Source organism: Raphanus sativus, chromosome 9, assembly GCF_000801105.2.
Source record: "Raphanus sativus cultivar WK10039 chromosome 9, ASM80110v3, whole genome shotgun sequence".
NCBI lineage: Eukaryota > Viridiplantae > Streptophyta > Magnoliopsida > Brassicales > Brassicaceae > Raphanus > Raphanus sativus.
Window position 1 is genome coordinate 37,123,428 of NC_079519.1, and position 23,378 is coordinate 37,146,805.

Consider the following 23,378-nt stretch of genomic DNA (forward strand, 5'->3'; position numbering starts at 1 on the left):
AGAGTGGTCTGGATCTGAGCAAAACCAACGATACAAATTGGTCTTTACGACCCTCTTTTTTCTCTCCATTTGCTAAATATATATTAACTATATAACACAAGTCTGTAAGAAAGAAAGAAGTAAACATCTGAAGCTCGATGGTGAGACCCGGATTGTGTCTGTTGATCTGTGTTATTGTTTCTGTTACCTGTTGTCTTTGGCTTGAGAGCGTTAATGGCGTATACGTAAAGTACGGGACAGAAGCTAGAGTCGTGCCTGACAAACTTAACGTGCATCTAGTCCCGCATTCTCATGACGATGTCGGGTGGTTAAAAACCGTTGATCAGTACTACATCGGATCAAACAACAGTATCCAGGTAATATATATATATATAGATAATTAGAGAGAAGAACCATATATGTGACCAGTTGTGATTAATATTGAGCAGAAAGCATGCGTGAGAAACGTGATGGACTCAGTGATGGATTCGCTGCGTCGCGATCCCAATCGAAAGTTTGTGTTTGCGGAAATGGTAAAAACATGCATATGCCATTGGTTGCGCGCCTTTTAATTTAATCAACCAACAACTAATGTTTTTTTTTGATCATAAAAACCATATTATATATATGAGAAAGGCATTCTTTACGCGTTGGTGGGGAGAACAAAACTCCGAGACACACGAACAAGTGAAGAAGCTTGTGCATTCCGGACAACTTGAGTTTGTGTAAGTGTTGTGATCAAAATTTTGGGATCATAATTTCAGAGAATGATAATGTGGGGCCCTGGGTGCAGAAACGGAGGATGGAGTATGAACGACGAAGCAGCGTGCCATTACATAGATATGATAGACCAGATGACGTTGGGGCATCGGTTTATAATGCAGACATTCAATATCACTCCACGCGCAGCTTGGCAGATCGATCCCTTTGGTCATTCCTCTGTGCAGGCTTACCTCCTGGGAGCAGAGCTAGGTTTTGATTCTCTTCATTTCGCGAGAATCGATTACCAAGACAGAGAGAAGCGCAAGGACGAGAAATCCTTAGAATTCATCTGGAGGGGATCCGAAACTTTTGCATCTTCTTCTCAGATATTCACCAATACCTTCCCTGTTCACTATAGCCCGCCCACTGGCTTTCACTACGAAATCACCGATGATTACGCTCCCCTCCAGGATGATCCTCTTTTGGATGCCTTCAACATCAAGGAGGCCGTTGACAATTTCGTCCATGCTTCACGCTTTTATGTACGTTTTTCAATTGAATCATTTCTTTTTTTTTTTGGGGGGGTAACTATTTGATGGGGATGTATATAAATATATAAATATGGACAGGCCAATGTGACTCGAGGGAACCATGTGATGTGGACAATGGGTGATGATTTTCAGTACCAGTTCGCCGAGTCTTGGTTCAGACAGATGGACAGATTGATCCATTATGTTAACAAGGTTTCCTCTTTTCCTTTTTCTTCTCTCCCTCCCCCATTCCTCCTCACATTCAACTTTCTTTCTTTTTGCAGGATGGCCGTGTGAACGCCGTCTACTCCACACCATCTCTCTATGTTGATGCCAAGAATGCTGACAACAACATCACTTGGCCTCTCAAGACACATGACTTTTTCCCGTTAGTTACCCCCTATTAGTATCACTATCACTGTATACTTGAAACAACATTCCTCGATCGTTGAGCTTCATTTTCTAAATCACATGTGTTCACTGTAGATATGCAGATCGGGATAACGCCTACTGGACTGGCTACTTCACCAGCCGCCCTTCTTTTAAACGTTATGTTCGCTCTCTTAGCGGATACTACTTGGTACTTAATCCAAGAGTCTCTCTAGTTTCTTTTGTCGAATTCAGACTCCAACATAGAATGTGCTTCTTCTTTTTTCTTTCTCTCATCTCAAAAAAAAAAACAGGCTGCAAGGCAACTTGAGTTTCTGGTGGGAAAGAAATCTGGAGGTCCAAACACTTCCAGCCTTGGGGATGCTTTAGGAATAGCGCAGCACCATGATGGTGTCTCTGGAACTGCCAAGCAGCATGTGACAAATGATTATGCCAAAAGACTATCGCTTGGTGCTTCTGAGGTAACATAACCTACTTTTCAAAACTCTCTGCTGGGTTAACTGATTTCATCGTAATATTCATTCCCTAGGCAGAAAAAGTGGTGAATTCCGCGCTGGCAAACTTATTGAACAAGGCACATACAAAGCCTGACATATCATTAACCCAGGTATATATTTAGAGTGTTTGGAATTTAGAGTTTAAAAATGCTGTGTATCTTTAATAGTAACCTGGTGTCATGGAATTAAATGAGCAGTGCTCGTCGATGAATATCAGCTATTGCCCAGTGACGGAAGAAACCATTTCAGACCAGAAGAGCTTGGTAATTCCATAGTCATGATTAAGATATATAGCTCCCATCTCTCAGCTTTGGCTTCAACTCTCTCAATGCTTGATCTTAATTCAGATTCTGGTGGCCTATAACTCCCTTGCATGGAATCGTACAGAAGTCATCAGGATTCCGGTTAGATTTCATGCCTTTTATATCTATCTAGTTTACTTGCTTCTTTGACTTTTAATTTCTCTGTTTGTCCCAGGTCAATGATGCAGGTTTAAACGTGGAAGATTCATCAGGAAACACCCTTGATGCTCAATACATTCCTATGGATAATGTCACGAGCAACCTGAGAAGTAACTACTCGAAAGCTTATTTAGGAATATCTTCTCAACAGAGTCCAAAGTATTGGCTTGTGTTTAAAGCAACAGTGCCTCCACTTGGTTGGAACACATTCTTCATATCTAAAGCAACCGGGGCAGGTAAGCGTACTCATTCAATAGAGAATTAATTACACACAAGATGTGCTTTGAACTCATGATTCTATCATGCATGCATATATAATGATATAGGAAGCAACAAAAACAGACACTCGCCAGGGACATTTAGTCCAATGAAGGGTATAACTGAGATTGGTCCAGGAAATCTAAAGCTCGTGTTTTCTCCAGACTCTGGTCTTCTCAAACAGATGCACAACTCCAGAACAGGAGTAATGTTTCTCAGTTTACTCTCTTGCACACTGAAAAATCTTGGAACTATGGTGACAATAAAGGATTCAAACACAAATGTTTCTGATAAATATGTTTCAGGCTAACATACTGGTGGACCAGAACTATCTCTGGTATGCTTCAAATGTGGGGGACTCAAATAATTCCCAGGTTTCCGGTGCATATATTTTCCGACCTAATGCTTCCTTGGCGTATGCTGCTTCATCGAAAGTAAGTCTATGAATCAGTACTAATTTCTAGCCACATAGATTCTTAACTGGATACTCCAAGATCATTAAGATGCTGAGATTCTATCATCAAGATATAACATGAAGCAAATTATTAGGGTTTATTTGTTCTTGTACACACTGATCATAAGTAGGATGCCATATTCTCCAGGATAATAGTCTTCTTTTACACACTGGTTTACTCCTGAAATACATGTAAAACCATACAAGTAATTGTTTGGAACATATGGGCCATGAGTGACTGATGCTTTTGATTGGCATTGCGCAGCCAGAGTTGCAGATTGTACGTGGGCCTCTAGTAGATGAGGTGCACCAACAGTTCAGTCCTTGGGTGTCACAGGTATATAGCGCAGATGTTCAACATTAGCTTCTTTGTTGTGTTAAGTATATGAGAATGGTTAGTTGATACATACTCGTTCGTGTTATCTAGGTGATAAGAGTGTACAAAGACAAAGAGCATGCAGAGTTTGAGTACACTGTGAGTGTTAATCATATTATTTGGAAAAGAAGGAAGATCCCTTTCTTGAGGCTTTCATTTAAATTGAACAGATAGGTCCAATACCTGTTGGTAGAGATTACGTAGGAAAAGAGGTGATTACACGGATGGTAGCAAATATGAGTACAGAAAAGACGTTTTATACTGACTCTAACGGAAGAGACTTCCTGAAACGGGTACACTCTATCAAATATTAGGCAGTCTTGTATTGTCGCGTGTGGCGTTAATATAATTGAGATATGGTATAAGAACTATGAATGTACGCTGTGTTGCAGGTCAGGGATAACAGAACAGACTGGGTTCTCAAAGTGAAGGAACCAATAGCAGGAAACTACTATCCGGTAAAACTTTTAATGATGTGAAAACTAGATCAAACAAAATGTTGAATTAAGTGTTAAAAAAGAAGGATTGTGTTGTGTGAGTAAATATTCAGCTTAATCTGGGAATGTACACAAAAGACAAGAAAGTAGAGTTGTCGGTGTTGGTAGACAGGGCTACTGGGGGTGGTAGTATCAAGGACGGTGAACTAGAGTTGATGCTCCACAGGTTCCAAAATTCCTATTATATATAAGCTTGCAATTTAAACTATAAAAAAAAACAAGAAACAATGAAAACAGGCGTACGTGCATGGATGATTCGAGAGGAGTGGAGGAAAGCCTTGAGGAGACTGTGTGTATCAATGGTACATGCACAGGATTAACGGTATGTGTATATAATATTTATCTGTTGAGGAATCGGTCATATATATACATGCTAGTGTCGTACGTGTAAATGCAGGTACGTGGGAGTTACTATGTAAGCATAAATAAGGTAGGAGGAGAAGGAGCGAGGTGGAGACGAGGGACAGGCCAGGAAATATACAGTCCTCTTCTAATGGCATTCACACACGAAAACAAGGAGAAATGGAAAGGCTCCAATTCTGTGAAAGGTAATGCAATGGATCCTCTCTACGCCTTCCCTCCAAACGTTGCTCTCATCACTCTCCAGGAGCTGGATCTCGGCAACGTTCTTCTCCGCCTGGCTCATCTCTACGAGGTACCAGTTTAATTAGACTTTCTTGAGTGATCAAACTGCTGTTTATTTTATTTTACTTTACTTTTACTTGCAGGCTGGAGAAGAGAGTGAGTACTCGAAAGTCGCTAAAGTTGAGCTGAAGAAGTTGTTTACCGGGAAAACTGTAAGAAAACACACACTTTCTCATCTTAGCTAAGATGAAATTGTCTAAAAAATGTAATATTGGGGGTTGGGTTGTGAATAGATCAAAGGAGTGAAAGAAATGAGTTTGGCAGCGACTCAAGAGAAGGCTAAGATGAAGGAGAAGATGAAGTGGAAAGTGGAAGGTGAAGAAGCCAAATCTTCATCTCATACTCAAAAAGGAGGACCACTTGACAGCTCCGCATTAGTTGTAGAGCTTGCTCCCATGGAGATTCGTACTTTCTTGCTCCAGTTCTCCCAGAAGCCTGCAAAACAACAACAACAACAACCAAGGAGAAGAAAGTTTATTCTGGGATTTTGATTTCTCCCATTCTTGTAAATCTTATATTCTCTTTATATCCAATAATTATATTTCTTGTCATTAAAAGTCATATCGAGAACCGTTTGGTTGGTTGATAAAACAGAGAGAGAGAGAGAGTTTTGAAACGCGCGGGAAGGTTCGTTCATTATTCTACTCCCAAATATGCCTATTGTTTTGGGCTGTTGAAGCTCAGTTTAGGCCCATTATGCAGAATAAGTGCGTGGGCTCTCTCTCACTTTTTTTTTTCTCTGTTTCTTTGGCTTCTCGCTCAAGTTCAAACGAAAGCAAATCATCGGAGAAGAAGAGAGAGATAGCTAGATTTTGGAGCTGTTCGGTGTTGTTCCCCTGAGGACATGTTTCAGACCTTGAAATTTAAACTCCATTCGTAGGTGCAGAAAATTTCATAAGATAGATCCCAAAGTGGAGAGTCATTCCACGCCCAGTACTAGATCATTACAGCCCAATGGTAGTGTTCTTATTTCGGTTTTGAATTCGTAACAATGCATCCTCCACGCGAAATTACTGCATTTGTATTGAGTAATCAAGTCGCCACCTGCTGCAACAACTGACACTGGTTTGATTGGGGTCAGAGAGCAACCCAATCCTTTAGCGCTTTGTAGATCGAGAAAGTTATTTGTGCTCTCGGGGTCGATTAATATGTGCAGTTTTCGCTTTCCGTATTGACCCATTAAACACACTGTTAAATGCCGGGGAGCCATTTAAAGCATGTATAAAGATAGTAGGGACCTTGACATCTTGATGGTTGATGGTTGTTTCTCGTATTTGTTCTTTCAGCGCGATTACTTCATCAAACTCTGTCGGACAACTTGTCATATTTTTTGATTTTTTTTTTAAATCTCTGAATTAAACTCTACGAAAATATTGAATTTTTCAGTAAATAATCTAAATACTGAAGTTTATACTCTTTAGTTCTGTTTGTAAAATTGTAACCACTTTCTACATTTATATTAATGTATGCTAATTTTTTTTTCATGATACATGGGCATTGTTTTTAAATTTTAACAACTAATTTAATAAAAATTCATATAATGTCTAAATCAATGGACTAACCACTATGAAATCTAAATTCCTAGAGAAACAAAGACATCATAGGTTTCAAACTTCTTTGAACATCATCCTATGTCAGTGCATGCTGTTATTATGCATTAAACAAGATTTTATATATTCTTTTAAATTTTCTCAAAATCTATGGGTGAAACCCCTTACAAAAATATTGAGTTTCAGTAAATACTCTATATACTGAAGTTTAAACTCTTTATATCTTTAAAACTTTATAACCACATTATATATTTGTATTAATGTATGCTAAACCTCTTTTAATTGTACATGGGAATTGTTTCTAACATTTTAACAATTAATGTAATAAAACTTCATATACTTCCGAATAACCACTATAAAAAATCCATTCTCTAGAAAAACGGAAGCAACAAAGGTTCAAAACCTCTTTGACCACCATCCTTGGTCAGAGAACGATGCAACTGTGGATTGAAACAAACTTGTCATATTTTTTGAATTCTTTTCAAAATCTGTGGTTAACCACTACAAAAATATCGAAGATTTTATAATGTTAATTTTGAATTTTTTTCAAAATCCGTTGGTTAACCCCTTCAAAAATATAGAGTTTTTGGTAAATGCTCTATATACTGAAGTTTATTCTCTTACTTTTGTTTAAAATTTTTTAAACCATATTCGACATTTGAATTAATGTATTCAAAACTATATTTCATGGTATATAGAAGTCATTCTACTTTTTTAATATTTAGTTTGGTAAAATTTCATATACTGACTAGAATAGTGGAATAAGCATTATGAAATCTTCATTATCTAGAGAAACGAAAACAACAGAGGTTCTAAACTCTTTCACCATCATCTTATATTAGTGCTCGATGAAACTATTCACTAAAACCAGATTTTCATATTTTTGAAAATTTTCCAAAATTCGTGGGTTAACCCCTTCAAAAATATCGAGTTTTCAGTAAATGCTCTATATACTTAAGTTTATACTTTTCACTTTAGTTTAATAATTTCAAACCACATTCTACCTTTGAATTAATGTATTATAAACTATCTTTCATGGTATATAGGAATCATTATAATATTTTAATATTTAGTTTAGTAAAATTTCATATACTGCCTATATTAGTAGAATTACCATTATAAAATCTTTTATAACTAGAGAAACGGAGACAAGAAAGGTTCTAAACCTTCTTGACCATCATCTTATGTCAGTGCTCTAAGAAACTATACACTAAAACCAGATTTTCATATTTTTGATTTTTATTCAAAATCCGTGAGTTAACCCCTTCAAAAATATCGAAATTTCGGTAAATGCTCTATATCCTGAAGTTTATACTCTTATTTTAGTTTAAAAATTTCAAACCACATTCGACATTCGAATTAATTTATTTTAAATTATCTTTCATGGTATATAGAAATCATTCTAATTTTTAATATTTAGTTTACTAAAAGTTCATATACTGACAAGATTAGTGGAATTAACAATATAAAATCTTCATTATCTAGAGAAACAAAGAAAACAGAGGTTCTAAACTCTTTGACCATCATCATATGTTGCTGGTCGATGAAACTATACACTAAAACCATATTTTCATATTTTTGAAAATTTTCCAAAATCCGTGGGTTAACCCCTTCTAAAATAATGAGTTTTCAGTAAATCCTCTATATACTGAAATTTATACTCTGCACTTTTGTTTAAAAATTTCAAACCACATTTGACATTTGAATTAATTTATTATAAATTATCTTTCATGGTATATAGGAATCATTCTAATTTTTTAATATTTAGTTTACTAAAATTTCATATATTGCCTAGATGAATGGAATTAGCATTTTAAAATTTTCATTATCTAGAGAAACTAAGACTAAAAAGATTCTAAAATCTTTGACCATCATCTTATATCAATGATCGATGAAACTATACACTAAAACCAGATTTTCATATTTTTGAATTTTTTTTCAAAATCCGTGGGTTAACCCTTAAAAATATCGAAATTTTGGTAAATGCTCTATATACTGAAGTTTATACTCTTATTTTAGTTAAAAAATTCAAACCAAATTCGATATTTGAATTAATGTATTCTAAACTATTTTTCATGGTATATAGAAATTATTCTAATTTTTTAATATTTAGTTTATTAAAGTTTCATATACTAACAAGATTAGTGGAATTAGCATTATAAAATCTTCATTATTTAGAGAAGCGAAGACAATAGAGGTTTTAAACTCTTTGACCATCATCTTATGTTAGTGTTTGATGAAAAAATATACTAAACCCAAATTTTTATATTTTTGAAATTTTTTCAAAATCCGTGGGTTAACCCCTTCTAAAATAATGAGTTTTCGGTAAATCCTCTATATACTGAAGTTTATAATCTTCACTTTTGCTTAACAATTTCAAACCACATTCGACATTTGAATTAATTAATTTTAAATTATCTTTCATGGTATATAGAAATCATTCTAAATTTTTAATATTTAGTTTACTAAAATTTCATATACTGACAAGATTAGTGGAATTAGCAATATAAAATCTTCATTATCTAGAGAAACAAAGAAAACAGAGGTTCTAAACTCTTTGACCATCATCATATGTTACTGGTCGTTGAAAATATACACTAAAACCAGATTTTCATATTTTTGAAAATTTTCTAAAATCCGTGGGTTAACCCCTTCTAAAATAATGAGTTTTCGGTAAATCCTCTATATACTGAAATTTATACTCTTCACTTTTGTTTAAAAATTTCAAACCACATTTGACATTTGAATTAATTTATTTTAAATTATCTTTCATGGTATATAGGAATTAATCATTCTAATTTTTTAATATTTAGTTTACTAAAATTTCATATATTGCCTAGATCAATGAAATTAACATTTTAAAATCTTCATTATCTAGAGAAACTGAGACTAAAAAAGTTCTAAACTCTTTGACCACCATCTTATGTCAGTGCTCGATGAAACAATACACTAAAACCAATTTTTTATATTTTTGAATTTTTTTCAAAATCCGTGGGCTAACCCCTTCTAAAATAATGAGTTTTCGGTAAATGCTCTATATGCTGAAGTTTATACTCTTACTTTTGTTTACTAATTTAAAATCATATTCGACATTTGAATCAATGTATTCTAAACTATCTTTCATGGTATATAGAAGTCATTCTAAATTTTTAATACTTAGTTTGGTAAAATTTCATATACTAACTAGATCAGCACCGGTCTTGAGTTTCGGAAGGCTGGAAGCAAAATAAGAAAAAAAGTCTGTCACCATGTTTCGAACCTAACCCCCATACCTCAAGATAGTGTTAAGTAAACCACTGCACCATAGACATTTTAATGAAATAAGGCCGATACTTGTTAATAATATGAAAGGCCGGAAGCCAATGCTTCTTTGGCTTCCCTTCAGGGCCGGTACTGAACTAGATTAGTGGAATACACATTATATAATCTTCATTATCTAAAGAAAAGAAGACAACAGAGGTTCTAAACGCTTTGACCATCATCTTATATTAGTGATCGATGAAACTATACAATAAAACCATATTTTCATATTTTGAAAATTTTCCAAAATCCGTGGGTTAACCCCTTCAAAAATATCGAGTTTTCGGTAAATGCTCTATATACTTAAGTTTATACTATTCACTTTTGTTTAATAATTTCAAACCACATTCTACATTTGAATTAATGTATTATAAACTATCTTTCATGGTATATAGAAATCATTATAATATTTTAATATTTAGTTTAGTAAAATTTCATATACTGCCTAGATTAGTGTAATTACCATTATGAAATCTTTTATAACTAGAGAAACGGAGACAACAAAGGTTCTCAAGCTCATTGACCTTCATCTTATGTCAGTTCTCTAAGAAACTATACACTAAAACCATATTTTCATATTTTTGAATTTTTTTTCAAAATCCGTGGGCTAACTCCTTCAAAAATATTGAGTTTTCGGTAAATGCTCTATATACTGAAGTTTATACTCTTCACTTTAGTTTAAAAATTTCAAACCACATTTAACATTTGAATTAATGTATTCTAAACTATTTGTCATGATATATAAAAAATTATTCTAATTTTTTAATATTTAGTTTACTAAAATTTCATATACTAACAAGATTAGTGGAATTAACATTATAAAATCTTCATTATCTAGAGAAACGAAGACAACATATGTTCTACACTATTTGACCATATTCTTATATTAGTGATTGATGAAAATATATACTAAAACCAGATTTTCATATTTTTGAAAATTTTCCAAAATCCGTGGGTAAACCCCTTCTAAAATAATGAGTTTTCGGTAAATCCTCTATATACTGAAGTTTATACTCTTCATTTTTGTTTAAAAATTTCAAACCATATTCAACATTTGAATTAATGTATTCAAAACTATCTTTCCTGGTATATAGAAATCATTCTAATTTTTTAATATTTAGTTTACTAAAATTTCATATACTGACAAGATTAATGGAATTAGCAATATAAAATCTTCATTATCTAGAGAAACAAAGACAACAGAGGTTCTAAATTCTTTGACCATCATCATATGTTACTGCTCGATGAAACTATACACTAAAACCAGATTTTCATACTTTTGAAAATTTTCTAAAATCCGTGGGTTAACCCCTTGTAAAATAATGAGTTTTCGGTAAATCTTCTATATACTGAAGTTTATACTCTTCATTTTTGTTTATAAAATTTCAAACCACATTCAACATTTGAATTAACGTATTCAAAACTATCTTTCATGTTATATAGAAATCATTCTAATTTTTTAATATTTAGTTTACTAAAATTTCATATACTGACAAGATTAGTGGAATTAGCAATATAAAATCTTCATAATCTAGAGAAACAAAGACAACAGAGTTTCTAAACTCTTTGACCATCATCATATGTTACTGCTCGATGACACTATACACTAAAACCAGATTTTCATATTTTTGGAAATTTTCTAAAATAATGAGTTTTCGGTAAATCCTCTATAAACTGAAGTTTATACTCTTCCATTTTGTTTAAAAATTTCAAACCACATTTGACATTTGAATTAATTTATTTTAAATTATCTTTCATGGTATATAAGAATCATTCTAATTTTTTAATATTTAGTTTGATAAAATTTCATATATGGATAAGATCAATGGAAATAGCATTTTAAAATCTTCATTATCTAAAGAAACTGAGACTAAAAAGGTTCTAAACTGTTTGACCATCATCTTCTGTCAGTGCTCGATGAAACTATACGCTAAAACCAGATTTTCATATTTTTGAATTTTTTTCAAAAACCGTGGGTTAACCCCTTCAAAAATATAAAGTTCTTGGTAAATGCTCTATATACTGAAGTTTATTCTCGTACTTTTGTTTAAAAAATTTCAAACCATATTCGACATTTGAATTAATGTATTCTAAACTATATTTCATGGTATATAGAAGTCATTCTAATTTTTTAATATTTAATTTGGTAAAATTTCATATACTGAGTAGATTAGTGGAATACGCATGCCTACAAGGGATCTTCAAAAGGTCGAACTTTCCACATGAGCAAGTCCGTCTATCCAAATCAACTAAGCAGTCAAACATGTCACCTCTAACAAGCAATCTTCCTTCACTGACAGGGTAAACTTCAAATGTGGCGCCTTTCCTGGTTCTCCTAGCTATCTTTAACTCCACTTTTTTGGTCAGAGGATGATTATGCTTTGCAATCAGCTTCTTACGCTTATAAAACCAACGTGTCAACATTTCCCTGATACTGTCCAACAAAGGAATGAGTGGAAACTCTCTCGGCGAACGCAAAGCAGAGTTGATAGATTCTGCCGGGTTGGTTGTCCTCAGGTCGTATCGGTATCCAGGGAATTGACATCTTGCCCATTTCTGCACATCAGCATCCCGTAGGTACTTTCCAATAGCCGGACTGATATTACACACATTCGCAAAAGTCTTATCAAAATCAGCGACTCTATAAGTCTTTGAAGCCTTTGAAACCAACCCAACAAGTCCTTTCCCATGGTAGTAGGTGACCACATTATTCAACAAATGATGAATACAGATACCATGTCTAGCTTCTGGATACACCTTCTCAAGCCCCTTAACGATGGACCCATGTCTGTCCGAAATAAAAGCCAAATGGCGATCATCATCTATGACAAGCTTGAGCTGTGTCAAAAACCATTCCCAAGACCGATCATTCTCTGAGTCGACTACGCCGAATGCAATAGGATACAAATTCGAATTTCCATCAAGAGCAGTAGCAACGAGTAAAACTCCTTTGTACTTATTCTTCAAAAAAGTCCCATCTATCACTATAACCTGCCTCATGACTCTCTTAAAACCTCTTATCGATTGCCCAAATGCAATAAACAGGTACTGAAACCTCCCTTTGCCGTCCATCTCATAAGCTGAACGTGTCCCCGGATTAGCCTCTCGCAGCATGTGCAAGTATTTTGGTATTTTCCCATAACTTCTCTCTGGAATACCTCTTACTGCATTGATCGCATATTCACGAGCATCCCATGCTAAGGATTTCGAGATCTCACAAGCATGATCACGACGCATAATCTGTATGATGTCATTACATTTTGGCCCCTCCTTGACCCCTTCATACTTATGCATAATGATACTGCCTATAGTTTTTGCCGAGGCAGTCTTACACGCTTTGGTTTTGCTTGAAGGTGCGCAACTATGTTGACCGACATACTTCTTGATCACGAAAAATTTAGAATCCTTCAAACACGTTGCTCGAACACTCCAACTGCATGCATCATCCGCACATCTAACATACCAAACTTTCCTATCCGTTTTGATAACCTGGTAGTCAAAGTTATGCTTCATTGCACATATCTCGAAAGTCGCCTTCAACAAAGTTTTGCTCTCAAAATATTGTCCCGTCTTAACAACTTGGAGCAGAGAGGAGTTTAACTTACTATCTATGTTCTCGGTTTCACAGATCTCAGTACCTGCCTCATAGGCATCCTCATCAGATTCGAATCCGTCATCCTTTTCTTTCTTCTCCTCGCTCTGAGTCTCATAAAACACAGGAGCTTCGTCACTTCTGTTCAAGGACTTGCTCTCCTCTTCATCATCACTTGAATCAGATGGCGACATGTTAAGATCAAATTCTGCTTCATCTGGATTCTGACCCTTAGCTTTAGATGTTACACACAATAGAGTAGAAACACTCTTTTCAACATAGCCAATAAAATTCTTAAGCTGTCTATTATTGGCAATTATCACAGGTGGGGAAGTTGATGTATTGATCAACTCAGTAGGTAGATAACTGAACTCCAAATCACCTAAGCTATCTTCTTCCATATCAAAATCCTCCACAACCATTCCTTTTAAATCCTCTAAAGTAGAATTTGAATCCAATAGCAGTAGTCTAGCCCCTTTGTCATCAGCAGAAAAAACCCATCCACTATTTCCATCTAATTTCCAAACACCACATGTAGGATAGATATGCATCTTAGAGAAGAAGAGTTTGTGAAAACAAAGGTGAAAAACAATGGAGATGATGAACAAGAGAGAAGAATCGATTTTTTTAAATTTTTTGACAAGTAAAAATCGTGAATATCAAGTTTAGGAAGTTACCATAATCTTAGGAGATTTTTAGAATATTTAGTTGCCATTTTTTCATTAATTTTCGCTAAAATTCAGTTAGATATATCCGTAGAAGGCGCCTTCTAAATCTTTAGAAGAAAGAGTAAAATCCAGAATACATTTTCTACTTTTTTTAGACGTACGAGTAAATTTTAGAAAACGTTTTCTACTTATTTTAGATAACTTGAAAAAGATAGAAGATGCATTTCGATGAAAAGTAGATACCTTTAAAAAAGTAGAATGCGCATTCTATTTTTTTAGAGGTTTTGAAAATAGTAGAAAGCTAATTCTAGAATAAGTAGAAGAACTTGTTAAGTATAGAAATCGCATTCTACTACACCAATTTTAGTAGAAGACACATTCTACTTTTAGTAGAACGTTTTTTTAAATTTTAATTTGACAACTTTTTATAAAAAAAAAATTTACCAGCTTGTTCATACAGTGGTTTTATTAATTATTGATATTTTTAATAATTTTTTTTATTCACAAAAGTATTTATTTCATTAGTTTTCAGAAATACAAAGGGTAAAAAGGACAAAAATCTCATTTATCCCATTAGGACACCACCCTCATTTTTTTGTTCTCTTTTAGCAAATTTCCCATGAAACTATTCACTAAAACCAGATTTTCATATTTTTGAAAATTTTCCGAAATTCGTGGGTTAACCCCTTCAAAAATATCGAGTTTTCGGTAAATGCTCTATAGACTTAAGTTTATACTATTCACTTTTGTTTAATAATTTCAAACCACATTCTACCTTTGAATTAATGTATTATAAACTATCTTTCATGGTATATAGAACTCATTCTAATTTTTTAATACTTAGTTTGGTAAAATTTTATATACTAACTAGATTAGTGGAATAAGCATTATAAAATCTTCATTATCTAGAGAAAAGAAGACAACAGAGGTTCTAAATTCTTTGACCATCATCTTATATTACTGCTCGATGAAACTATACACTAAAACCAGATTTTCATACTTTTGAAAATTTTCCAAAATCCGTGGGTTAACCCCTTCTAAAATAATGAGTTTTCGGTAAATCTTCTATATACTGAAGTTTATACTCTTCATTTTTGTTTAAAAATTTCAAACCACATTCAACATTTGAATTATTGTATTCAAAACTATCTTTCATGTTATATAGAAATCATTCTAATTTTTTAATATTTAGTTTACTAAAATTTCATATACTAACAAGATTATTGGAATTAGCATAAAATCTTCATTATCTAGAGAAACAAAGACAACAGAGTTTTTAAACTCTTTGACCATCATCATATGTTACTGCTCGATGACACTATACACTAAAACCAGATTTTCATATTTTTGAAATTTTTCTAAAATCCGTGGGTTAACCCCTTCTAAAATAATGAGTTTTTGGTAAATCCTCTATATACTGAAGTTTATACTCTTCAATTTTGTTTAAAAATTTCAAACCACATTTGACATTTGAATTAATGTATTTTAAATTATGTTTCATGGTATATAGAATCATTCTAATTTTTTAATATTTAGTTTACTGAAATTTCATATATGGATAAGATCAATGGAAATAGCATTTTAAAATCTTCATTATCTAGAGAAATTGAGACTAAAAAGGTTCTAAACTCTTTGACCATGATCTTCTTTCAGTGCTCGATGAAACTATACACTAAAACCAGATTTTCATATTTTTGATTTTTTTTTCAAAATCCGTGGGTTAACCCCTTCAAAAATATAGAGTTTTTGGTAAATGCTCTATATATTGAAGTTTATTCTCTTGCTTTTGTTTAAAAAATTTCAAACCATATTCGACATTTGAATTAATGTATTCTAAACTATATTTCATGGTATATAGAAGTCAATCTAATTTTTTAATATTTAATTTGGTAAAATTTCATATATTGACTAGATTAGTGGAATAAGCATTATGAAATCTTCATTATCTAGAGAAACGAAGACAACAGAGGTTCTAAAATCTTTGACCATCATCTTATTTTAGTGCTCGATGAAACTATTCACTAAAACCAGATTTTCATATATTTGTAAATTTTCTGAAATTCGTGGGTTTGATGTCTTGCATATTTGCACTGTTTTAACCATTCATTCATAAGCATTTTTCATCATATAGAATAGGATTTAGACATGTTTAGGTTGCATTTTGCATGCATAAGTCTCTATTAGGTACTGGAGTGCCAAGTGAGGTTATTGGAGACATTTGGATGTGTTTGGAGCTCAAAAGAGGTGAAAAAGGTGATCATTGGACGAGCAAAGCACTGGAGCGACCTTCCCGGAGCGATCCTACGGAGTCGCTGTGCCCCACCTCTCAGAGCGACCTTCCCAGAGCGATAACTCCAAGTCGCTCGCGTTCTCATCACTCAGAGACACGAAGAAACAAGGTCAGAGCGACCCCTCGGAGCGACCACCCGAGGTCGCTCCCGAAGCCAAAGCGACGTGCTGGAGCGATTCTCTGGGGTCGCTCCGCGTCATCAGCTGCACGATTTTATTATTTTTGAAGGACCTTTTTGCAATTTATTGTGCACGTTTTTGCACTGAAAAACCTAATGTTTAAGTACTCTTTGTAGCCACCATTGGCAGATTATCTTTTATCTATTGAATACACAAAACTCTCTCAAGAAAGTTATCTTTTGATTTGATTGTTCTTGTGTTCTTGTGAGTTTCTCTTCTAATTCTCTATATGATTCATCTGAAATCCACCATGGGTTTAAGAGGAATCATGGAGATTAGTGAGTAATCACCTTTTGGATTCATGGGTTAGGGTGATTAAGGGTGATTAGGTTAGTTCTAGGATGTTTTAGGTGTAGATCATACTTGTTCCTTGCTAGTAGAGTGATCTTAATGCATCATTTGAGTAGGCCACTCAAAGGGTGATCTCTAGGCATTTCCCACCCAAAAGGTGTTTGATGAAATGCCTGAGTCAACTCTCCTAGGCTCTTAGTGTACTTTGCCAAAGATATTTGTTGTTAAAGATGCTAAGATAGCTAATAGACTTGTTAGTAATGATTGCTTGCATGTTATTCAACCAAAGACATTTGATGTTTGAGACATGTTAGCAAATGAGCATTCATCTAGACATAGAGCTTGCTTAGAATTGTGTCTAGGCTTAAGGTTAATAGTTTGATTGATTCATTTGTCATCCTTAGTTCGAAACTTGATCACCCAAGGTCTGAAATCCCTATACCCATGAGTTCTCCTTTCCAATAGCTTAAAAGTATCATTTTTATTGCTTTGCTTTAGCTTTAATCATTAGTTTAAAACCCATCCAATTCTCTGATTGCACTTAGATTAGGCAAATACTTGCACTCTCTCTGTATTTGAATCCCTCAGATTTGGTTCGACAACTTACTACCACTATACTATCATTTGACCTAGGAGCCTCAAAACTCTTAGCATCAGATTGGCGCCGTTGCCAAATTCTGAGTTTGATTTGAACATTGAGATTTAGTCATTTGCTTGAGACTAAGTCATTTTTATTTTTGTTAGTTACTGATTCTCTTCTTCACCTCTTTGTGATTTTCAGGTGTATGAACTTGAGGAGCAAGGGTACATCAAACCTTGTTCCAAGAGCCTCAGATATCAGAGCTTTAGAGAGAGAGTGTGCTAGAAAAAGAAGAGAAGAAGAGCAACAAGCTCAACTGCAGCCACTGGAAGCTGCAATGGAAGAACAACAAAATCCTCAGAACCCCAATGGACCTCAACAGCGACCAGCTCGCCCCATTGGCACTTATGACCGCCCCAACATCCATGGTCCTAGACTTGGAATCCGAGCACCAGCTGTGGCTGCTAACAACTTTGAGATCAAGTCGGGACTGCTAAACTGCATAGAGAACAACAAGTATCATGGTCTGGCTGTGGAGGACCCATTTGATCACTTGGATAAGTTTGACAGCTACTGTGGTATGTCAAAGACTAATGGTGTGTCAGAGGATGCCTTAAAGCTCAAGCTATTCCCTTTCTCTTTGGGGGATAAGGCACGTCAATGGGAGAAGTCTCTACCAAGTGACTCCATCACCACTTGGGAAGACTGCAAAAGGGCATTCTTGGAGAAGTTCTTCTCTACCTCAAGAACTGCTAAGTTGAGGAATGAGATCTCCAGCTTCCAACAGAAAAACTTGGAAGGATTCAGTGAAGCTTGGGAGAGATTCAATGGTTACCAAGCTCAGTGCCCACACCATGGATTCTCTAAGGAGAGCTTGCTGAGCACATTCTACAGAGGTGCTCTACCTAAGTACAGAGCCAGACTGGATACAGCTAGCAATGGGTTCTTTTTGGGGAGAACTGAGGAAGAGGCAGAGGCTCTGGTTGACAACATGGTTAAGAGTGATGCAGTCTACAGTGGAGACCATGACAGGAGCAGCAGAGGTGATGACAATCAAACAAGGAATGAGATAAAGGCTCTTCAGGAGAAGATTGACAAACTCATTGCTGATAAGGCCACACAAGCGCAGGTGAACTTTGTTGGCAACCCAAGCCAGGAGATACCTCCTACTGTCAATGAGGTTGAGGGTTTGGAAGGGCAAGAAGAATTGTGCTTCATCAACAGTAATGGTAGCTGGTACAAGAAGGAACCCAACTTTCAGTACAACAACTACCAACAGAAGCCCTATTCAAACAACCAACAGAGTGGTTATCAGCCTCGAAACAACCAGCAGAGCAACTATCAGCCTCAGCAAAACTCCTCTCCTAGCTCCTCTGCCCCTCAACAGAGCAGCACTGATGCCTTACTGAAACAGATCTTGGAGTCTCAGACTAGAAGTGAGAAGCATGTGGGCTATGAGCTGAAGAACCTTCACTCCAAGATTGATGGGAGCTACAATGAGCTCAACAACAAATTCTCCCACCTTGCTTCTTCTGTCAAGAATTTGGAGAATCAGTTTGCTTCCATGAGCTCCCACCAGAACCGCCAGCAAGGATCTCTACCTGGAAAGTCAGATCAAAACCCCAAAGAAGCAAAAGCTGTCACACTTAGGAGTGGTAAGCAGTTGACTCCTGTAACCCTCACCAAGGATGCTGAGAAACAAGGTGAGGAGGTGGCTATCAACCTAGATGATGAAGTGGTCATTGTTGATGAGAAGACAGATGCTGAGATCTTGGAGAAGATTGTGAAAGCCAAGGGTAAAGGAAAGGTTGGAGAAGAGAAGAAAACAACAAAAGATGGTGAATCTACTGCTCCAGCAACTGAGAGCTCTCCTGTCCCCCCTCCCTATGAACCAAAGCTTCCATTCCCTGGTAGATTCAAGAAGCAGCTGCTACAGAAGTACAAGGCTTTGTTTGAGAAGCAGATGAGTGAAGCTCAGGTTACAATGCCCATCATTGATGCTTTCATGCTGATTCCTCAATACAGCAAACTCCTAAAAGATGTTGTAGCTGCTAAGAAGAAGGAGATGGAGGGCATGATGGTTCTGAATCATGAGTGCAATGCCATCATTCAGAGGCTTGATGCTCCAGAGAAGTTAGAGGATCCAGGATGCTTCACACTACCTTGTGCTCTTGGACCTATGATGTTTGAGAAGTGTCTCTGCGATTTAGGAGCTAGTGTCAGCTTGATGCCTTTGTCTGTGGCAAAGAAGCTTGGTTTCACTCAATACAAGAAGTGTAGACTCTCTCTGGTGTTGGCTGATCGATCAGTGAAGTACCCTGTGGGCATCTTAGAGAACCTCCCTGTGAAGATTGGAAAGTATGAGATACCCACAGACTTTGTGGTGCTTGAGATGGGTGAGGAGGCTCAAGACCCATTGATTCTTGGAAGGCCATTCTTAGCTACAGCAGGAGCTATTGTGAATGTGAAGGAAGGGAAGATTGACCTCCATTTGGGCAAGGAGAACATCCTCCACTTTGACATCAAGGAGAAGATGAGGAACCCCACTGTATTTGGACAAGCCTTCACCATTGAAGAGATGAATCCTTCTCCTGCTGATGATCACTTTGATGAGCTACCACCTGAGGAAGATGGGGTGTCAACTCCACTTTCTGCACCTAGTCCAGCCTGATCCAAAGGAGGCAAAGTCAAGCTAGAGACTTAAAACAAGCTCACTTGGGAGGAAGTCCCATGAATATCCTTGTATATATTGCATTAGTATTTACATTTTCATCTTACTGCATAAAACAATGGGAAAATGAAGTTGTTTGCAGATGTGGAGCAGAAACTCGGACATCAAAGCGAGGTCATGGAGCGAGGGAGAGAAGTCGCTCCAGCTGGGAGCGACTTGCCCACAGCGACCACCAGAGGTCGCTCGTGTCCTCCGGAGCGAAACTGACCATGGAGCGGGGTCTCCGCAGCGACATACTGAAGTCGCTCCAGCTGGGAGCGACGTCGCTACAGCGAGATGCCGAGGTCGCTCGCGTCACACGCGAGTTGAAACACAGAAACCACAGTCAGAGCGAGGTCTTGCAGCGACGTCACGAGGTCGCTCCATCTGGGAGCGACCTGCCGCAGCGACCCTTCAACCTCGCTCCCGTCTCAGGTAACTGCAAACTTCCTTTTTCCCAGTTTTTCTTTGTATTTCACATTCCCATTGGGTACCTCACTCACACAGAGACTGTGTGATTTAAGTGTGGGGGAGGTACCTAGTATTTGATCATGTTTGTTTCCATGATTTTGAGTCTCATGCATTGCATATACATTCTTATTTGCATTAGAAAAATTCAAAAAAATAAAAAATTTGAAAACACAAAAAGAATCATTTAGTTGCATCATTTGCATTTTTAGGATTGAGTCTAGAAGCATATAGGTTGCATTCATGCATTAGGGGGATTTCAACCTTGTAAAGAGCTCATGCTAAGTACTGAATTTGTTGACCTTTGTAATCATGACAAGTAGCTTGAGCACCCTTTGGAAAGCTTGTAAACTTCGCGCCTTGAATGCTCCTCTTGAAACTCATTTGACTGTTGATACTCTCTCTTTGAAGCAAGCTCCTGTTTTAATGTCTCTTGCATATGGTCCCTTGTGTGCTAAGTCATGGATATACACACTTGAGTTGTCCTATCCTTTTTACCAATCTCCTTGACAAACTCAAGTGGTACTCCACTCCCAAAACCCATACCTCCTTTTTAAACCATCATTATTTGTTGAGTGAGGCCTCTTCGGAAAGCTTTACATGTGCATAATGTTGAGAGTATTGGGAACGACAATGCTTAGTCTCCATTTTTGCTAGATTAGTCACTCTATTGTCTAGCTATAGGAAGGGGGTGAGTGTTGTGATTGTGATTTGGGAATATGAAAGGTTTGACTCTTTGTGCTTAAATGATTAGTTTTTTGGGATAAGTGGAGAAGTATCTAGCTCTTATTGTGAAAAGTCTTGGCCCCTAAATATAAAAAAAAAATAAAAAAAAAAAAAAAAAAAAAAAAAGAAAAAAAAAAAAGAATAAAAAGGGGGCTAGCAAAGTTGTTAGGAGCTGAGATTTGTTTTAAAGTTGTGAAAAATCCCTTATTGATTTCAAAAAGAAAGAGTCTGATGTGAAGAATGTTCTTGGGATCTTTTGGTGAGAGATGTGAGTTGGGTTTGACATTGAGGAATGATTGAATATCTTGTGTGTTTGGGAAAGGGTAGAACAATGGAGATTGAGCATTGTATGCATGAGTTGATCCCTTTCTTAGATATATTATGTGTATTGTCAAAGCTACTTTGTTTTGAGAGTAAACCACCATAAAAGATCATTTTGAACCTCTGACTTCACTTGCATTAAAGCCTTTGTCTTACCAAAACCAAATGACTTGGACCAGTTGACCATTTGTGAGATGTCTATTGAGTTTGCTTCATAAATGTTAGAGAGATGTGGATTTGTGGTTTGTAGATACATGGTTAATGAGTGTAGAGATCAAAGGAGCTGAGATAGGCCTAGAGAAGTTAGAGATGGATAAAATCTTTGCTCTTGCTATTTGGTATGATTATGCAAGGTTGTTAGGTTGAGAACTAAGAAGAGTTTCTTTTGGTTGTGAGCCCCCATTTTCAAACTTTTTCTCCTTGGTTCTTGAAAGTTTACTTGTGGACAAGTAAAGGACTAGTGTGGGGGAGTTGATGTCTTGCATATTTGCACTGTTTTAACCATTCATTCATAAGCATTTTTCATCATATAGAATAGGATTTAGACATGTTTAGGTTGCATTTTGCATGCATAAGTCTCTATTAGGTACTGGAGTGCCAAGTGAGGTTATTGGAGACATTTGGATGTGTTTGGAGCTCAAAAGAGGTGAAAAAGGTGATCATTGGACGAGCAAAGCACTGGAGCGACCTTCCCGGAGCGATCCTACGGAGTCGCTGTGCCCCACCTCTCAGAGCGACCTTCCCAGAGCGATAACTCCAAGTCGCTCGCGTTCTCATCACTCAGAGACACGAAGAAACAAGGTCAGAGCGACCCCTCGGAGCGACCACCCGAGGTCGCTCCCGAAGCCAAAGCGACGTGCTGGAGCGATTCTCTGGGGTCGCTCCGCGTCATCAGCTGCACGATTTTATTATTTTTGAAGGACCTTTTTGCAATTTATTGTGCACGTTTTTGCACTGAAAAACCTAATGTTTAAGTACTCTTTGTAGCCACCATTGGCAGATTATCTTTTATCTATTGAATACACAAAACTCTCTCAAGAAAGTTATCTTTTGATTTGATTGTTCTTGTGTTCTTGTGAGTTTCTCTTCTAATTCTCTATATGATTCATCTGAAATCCACCATGGGTTTAAGAGGAATCATGGAGATTAGTGAGTAATCACCTTTTGGATTCATGGGTTAGGGTGATTAAGGGTGATTAGGTTAGTTCTAGGATGTTTTAGGTGTAGATCATACTTGTTCCTTGCTAGTAGAGTGATCTTAATGCATCATTTGAGTAGGCCACTCAAAGGGTGATCTCTAGGCATTTCCCACCCAAAAGGTGTTTGATGAAATGCCTGAGTCAACTCTCCTAGGCTCTTAGTGTACTTTGCCAAAGATATTTGTTGTTAAAGATGCTAAGATAGCTAATAGACTTGTTAGTAATGATTGCTTGCATGTTATTCAACCAAAGACATTTGATGTTTGAGACATGTTAGCAAATGAGCATTCATCTAGACATAGAGCTTGCTTAGAATTGTGTCTAGGCTTAAGGTTAATAGTTTGATTGATTCATTTGTCATCCTTAGTTCGAAACTTGATCACCCAAGGTCTGAAATCCCTATACCCATGAGTTCTCCTTTCCAATAGCTTAAAAGTATCATTTTTATTGCTTTGCTTTAGCTTTAATCATTAGTTTAAAACCCATCCAATTCTCTGATTGCACTTAGATTAGGCAAATACTTGCACTCTCTCTGTATTTGAATCCCTCAGATTTGGTTCGACAACTTACTACCACTATACTATCATTTGACCTAGGAGCCTCAAAACTCTTAGCATCAGGGTTAACCCTTTCAAAAATATCATGTTTTCGGTAAATGCTCTATATACTTAAGTTTATACTTTTCACTTTTGTTTAATAATTTCAAGCCACATTC

General features: G+C 36.2%; 2 protein-coding genes and 1 non-coding gene across 3 annotated transcripts; 1 reads left to right on the forward strand and 2 right to left on the reverse strand.

Moving 5' to 3' along the window:
- The first annotated feature begins 114 nt into the window (after nt 1–114).
- Nucleotides 115–6,230, forward strand: LOC108827297 (probable alpha-mannosidase At5g66150). The gene is made up of 23 exons (XM_018600672.2): nt 115–356; nt 429–512; nt 616–704; nt 773–1,223; nt 1,311–1,424; nt 1,496–1,599; nt 1,698–1,791; nt 1,895–2,062; nt 2,131–2,208; nt 2,296–2,361; nt 2,446–2,502; nt 2,576–2,795; nt 2,886–3,022; nt 3,123–3,251; nt 3,537–3,608; nt 3,699–3,746; nt 3,818–3,940; nt 4,040–4,105; nt 4,198–4,310; nt 4,382–4,466; nt 4,542–4,799; nt 4,873–4,941; nt 5,023–6,230. Exons 1-23 carry the CDS (start codon nt 138–140, stop codon nt 5,278–5,280), a joined length of 3,102 nt encoding a protein of 1,033 aa, XP_018456174.1. The 5' UTR covers nt 115–137; the 3' UTR covers nt 5,281–6,230.
- Nucleotides 6,231–11,793: 5,563 nt separating this feature from the next.
- On the reverse strand, nt 11,794–13,782 carry LOC130500259 (uncharacterized). Its single transcript, XM_056995036.1, has one exon. The coding sequence runs from the start codon at nt 13,780–13,782 to the stop codon at nt 11,794–11,796; it is 1,989 nt and encodes a 662-aa protein (XP_056851016.1).
- Nucleotides 13,783–17,993: 4,211 nt separating this feature from the next.
- LOC130500464 (small nucleolar RNA R71) lies at nt 17,994–18,100 on the reverse strand. The gene has a single exon (XR_008939089.1). It is a non-coding gene; the product is annotated as a small nucleolar RNA R71 (small nucleolar RNA).
- Between the last annotated feature and the right edge of the window lie 5,278 nt (nt 18,101–23,378).

Excerpts from the sequence above, each read along its gene's own strand:
- LOC108827297 (XM_018600672.2), top strand. The coding sequence starts at position 138 with ATGGTGAGACCCGGATTGTGTCTGTTGATCTGTGTTATTGTTTCTGTT. Across the intron at positions 3,747-3,817 it reads ATGCAGAGTTTGAGTACACT|ATAGGTCCAATACCTGTTGG; the intron begins GTGAGTGTTAAT and ends TAAATTGAACAG. Across the intron at positions 4,311-4,381 it reads CTAGAGTTGATGCTCCACAG|GCGTACGTGCATGGATGATT; the intron begins GTTCCAAAATTC and ends CAATGAAAACAG.
- LOC130500259 (XM_056995036.1), bottom strand. The coding sequence starts at position 13,782 with ATGCATATCTATCCTACATGTGGTGTTTGGAAATTAGATGGAAATAGT.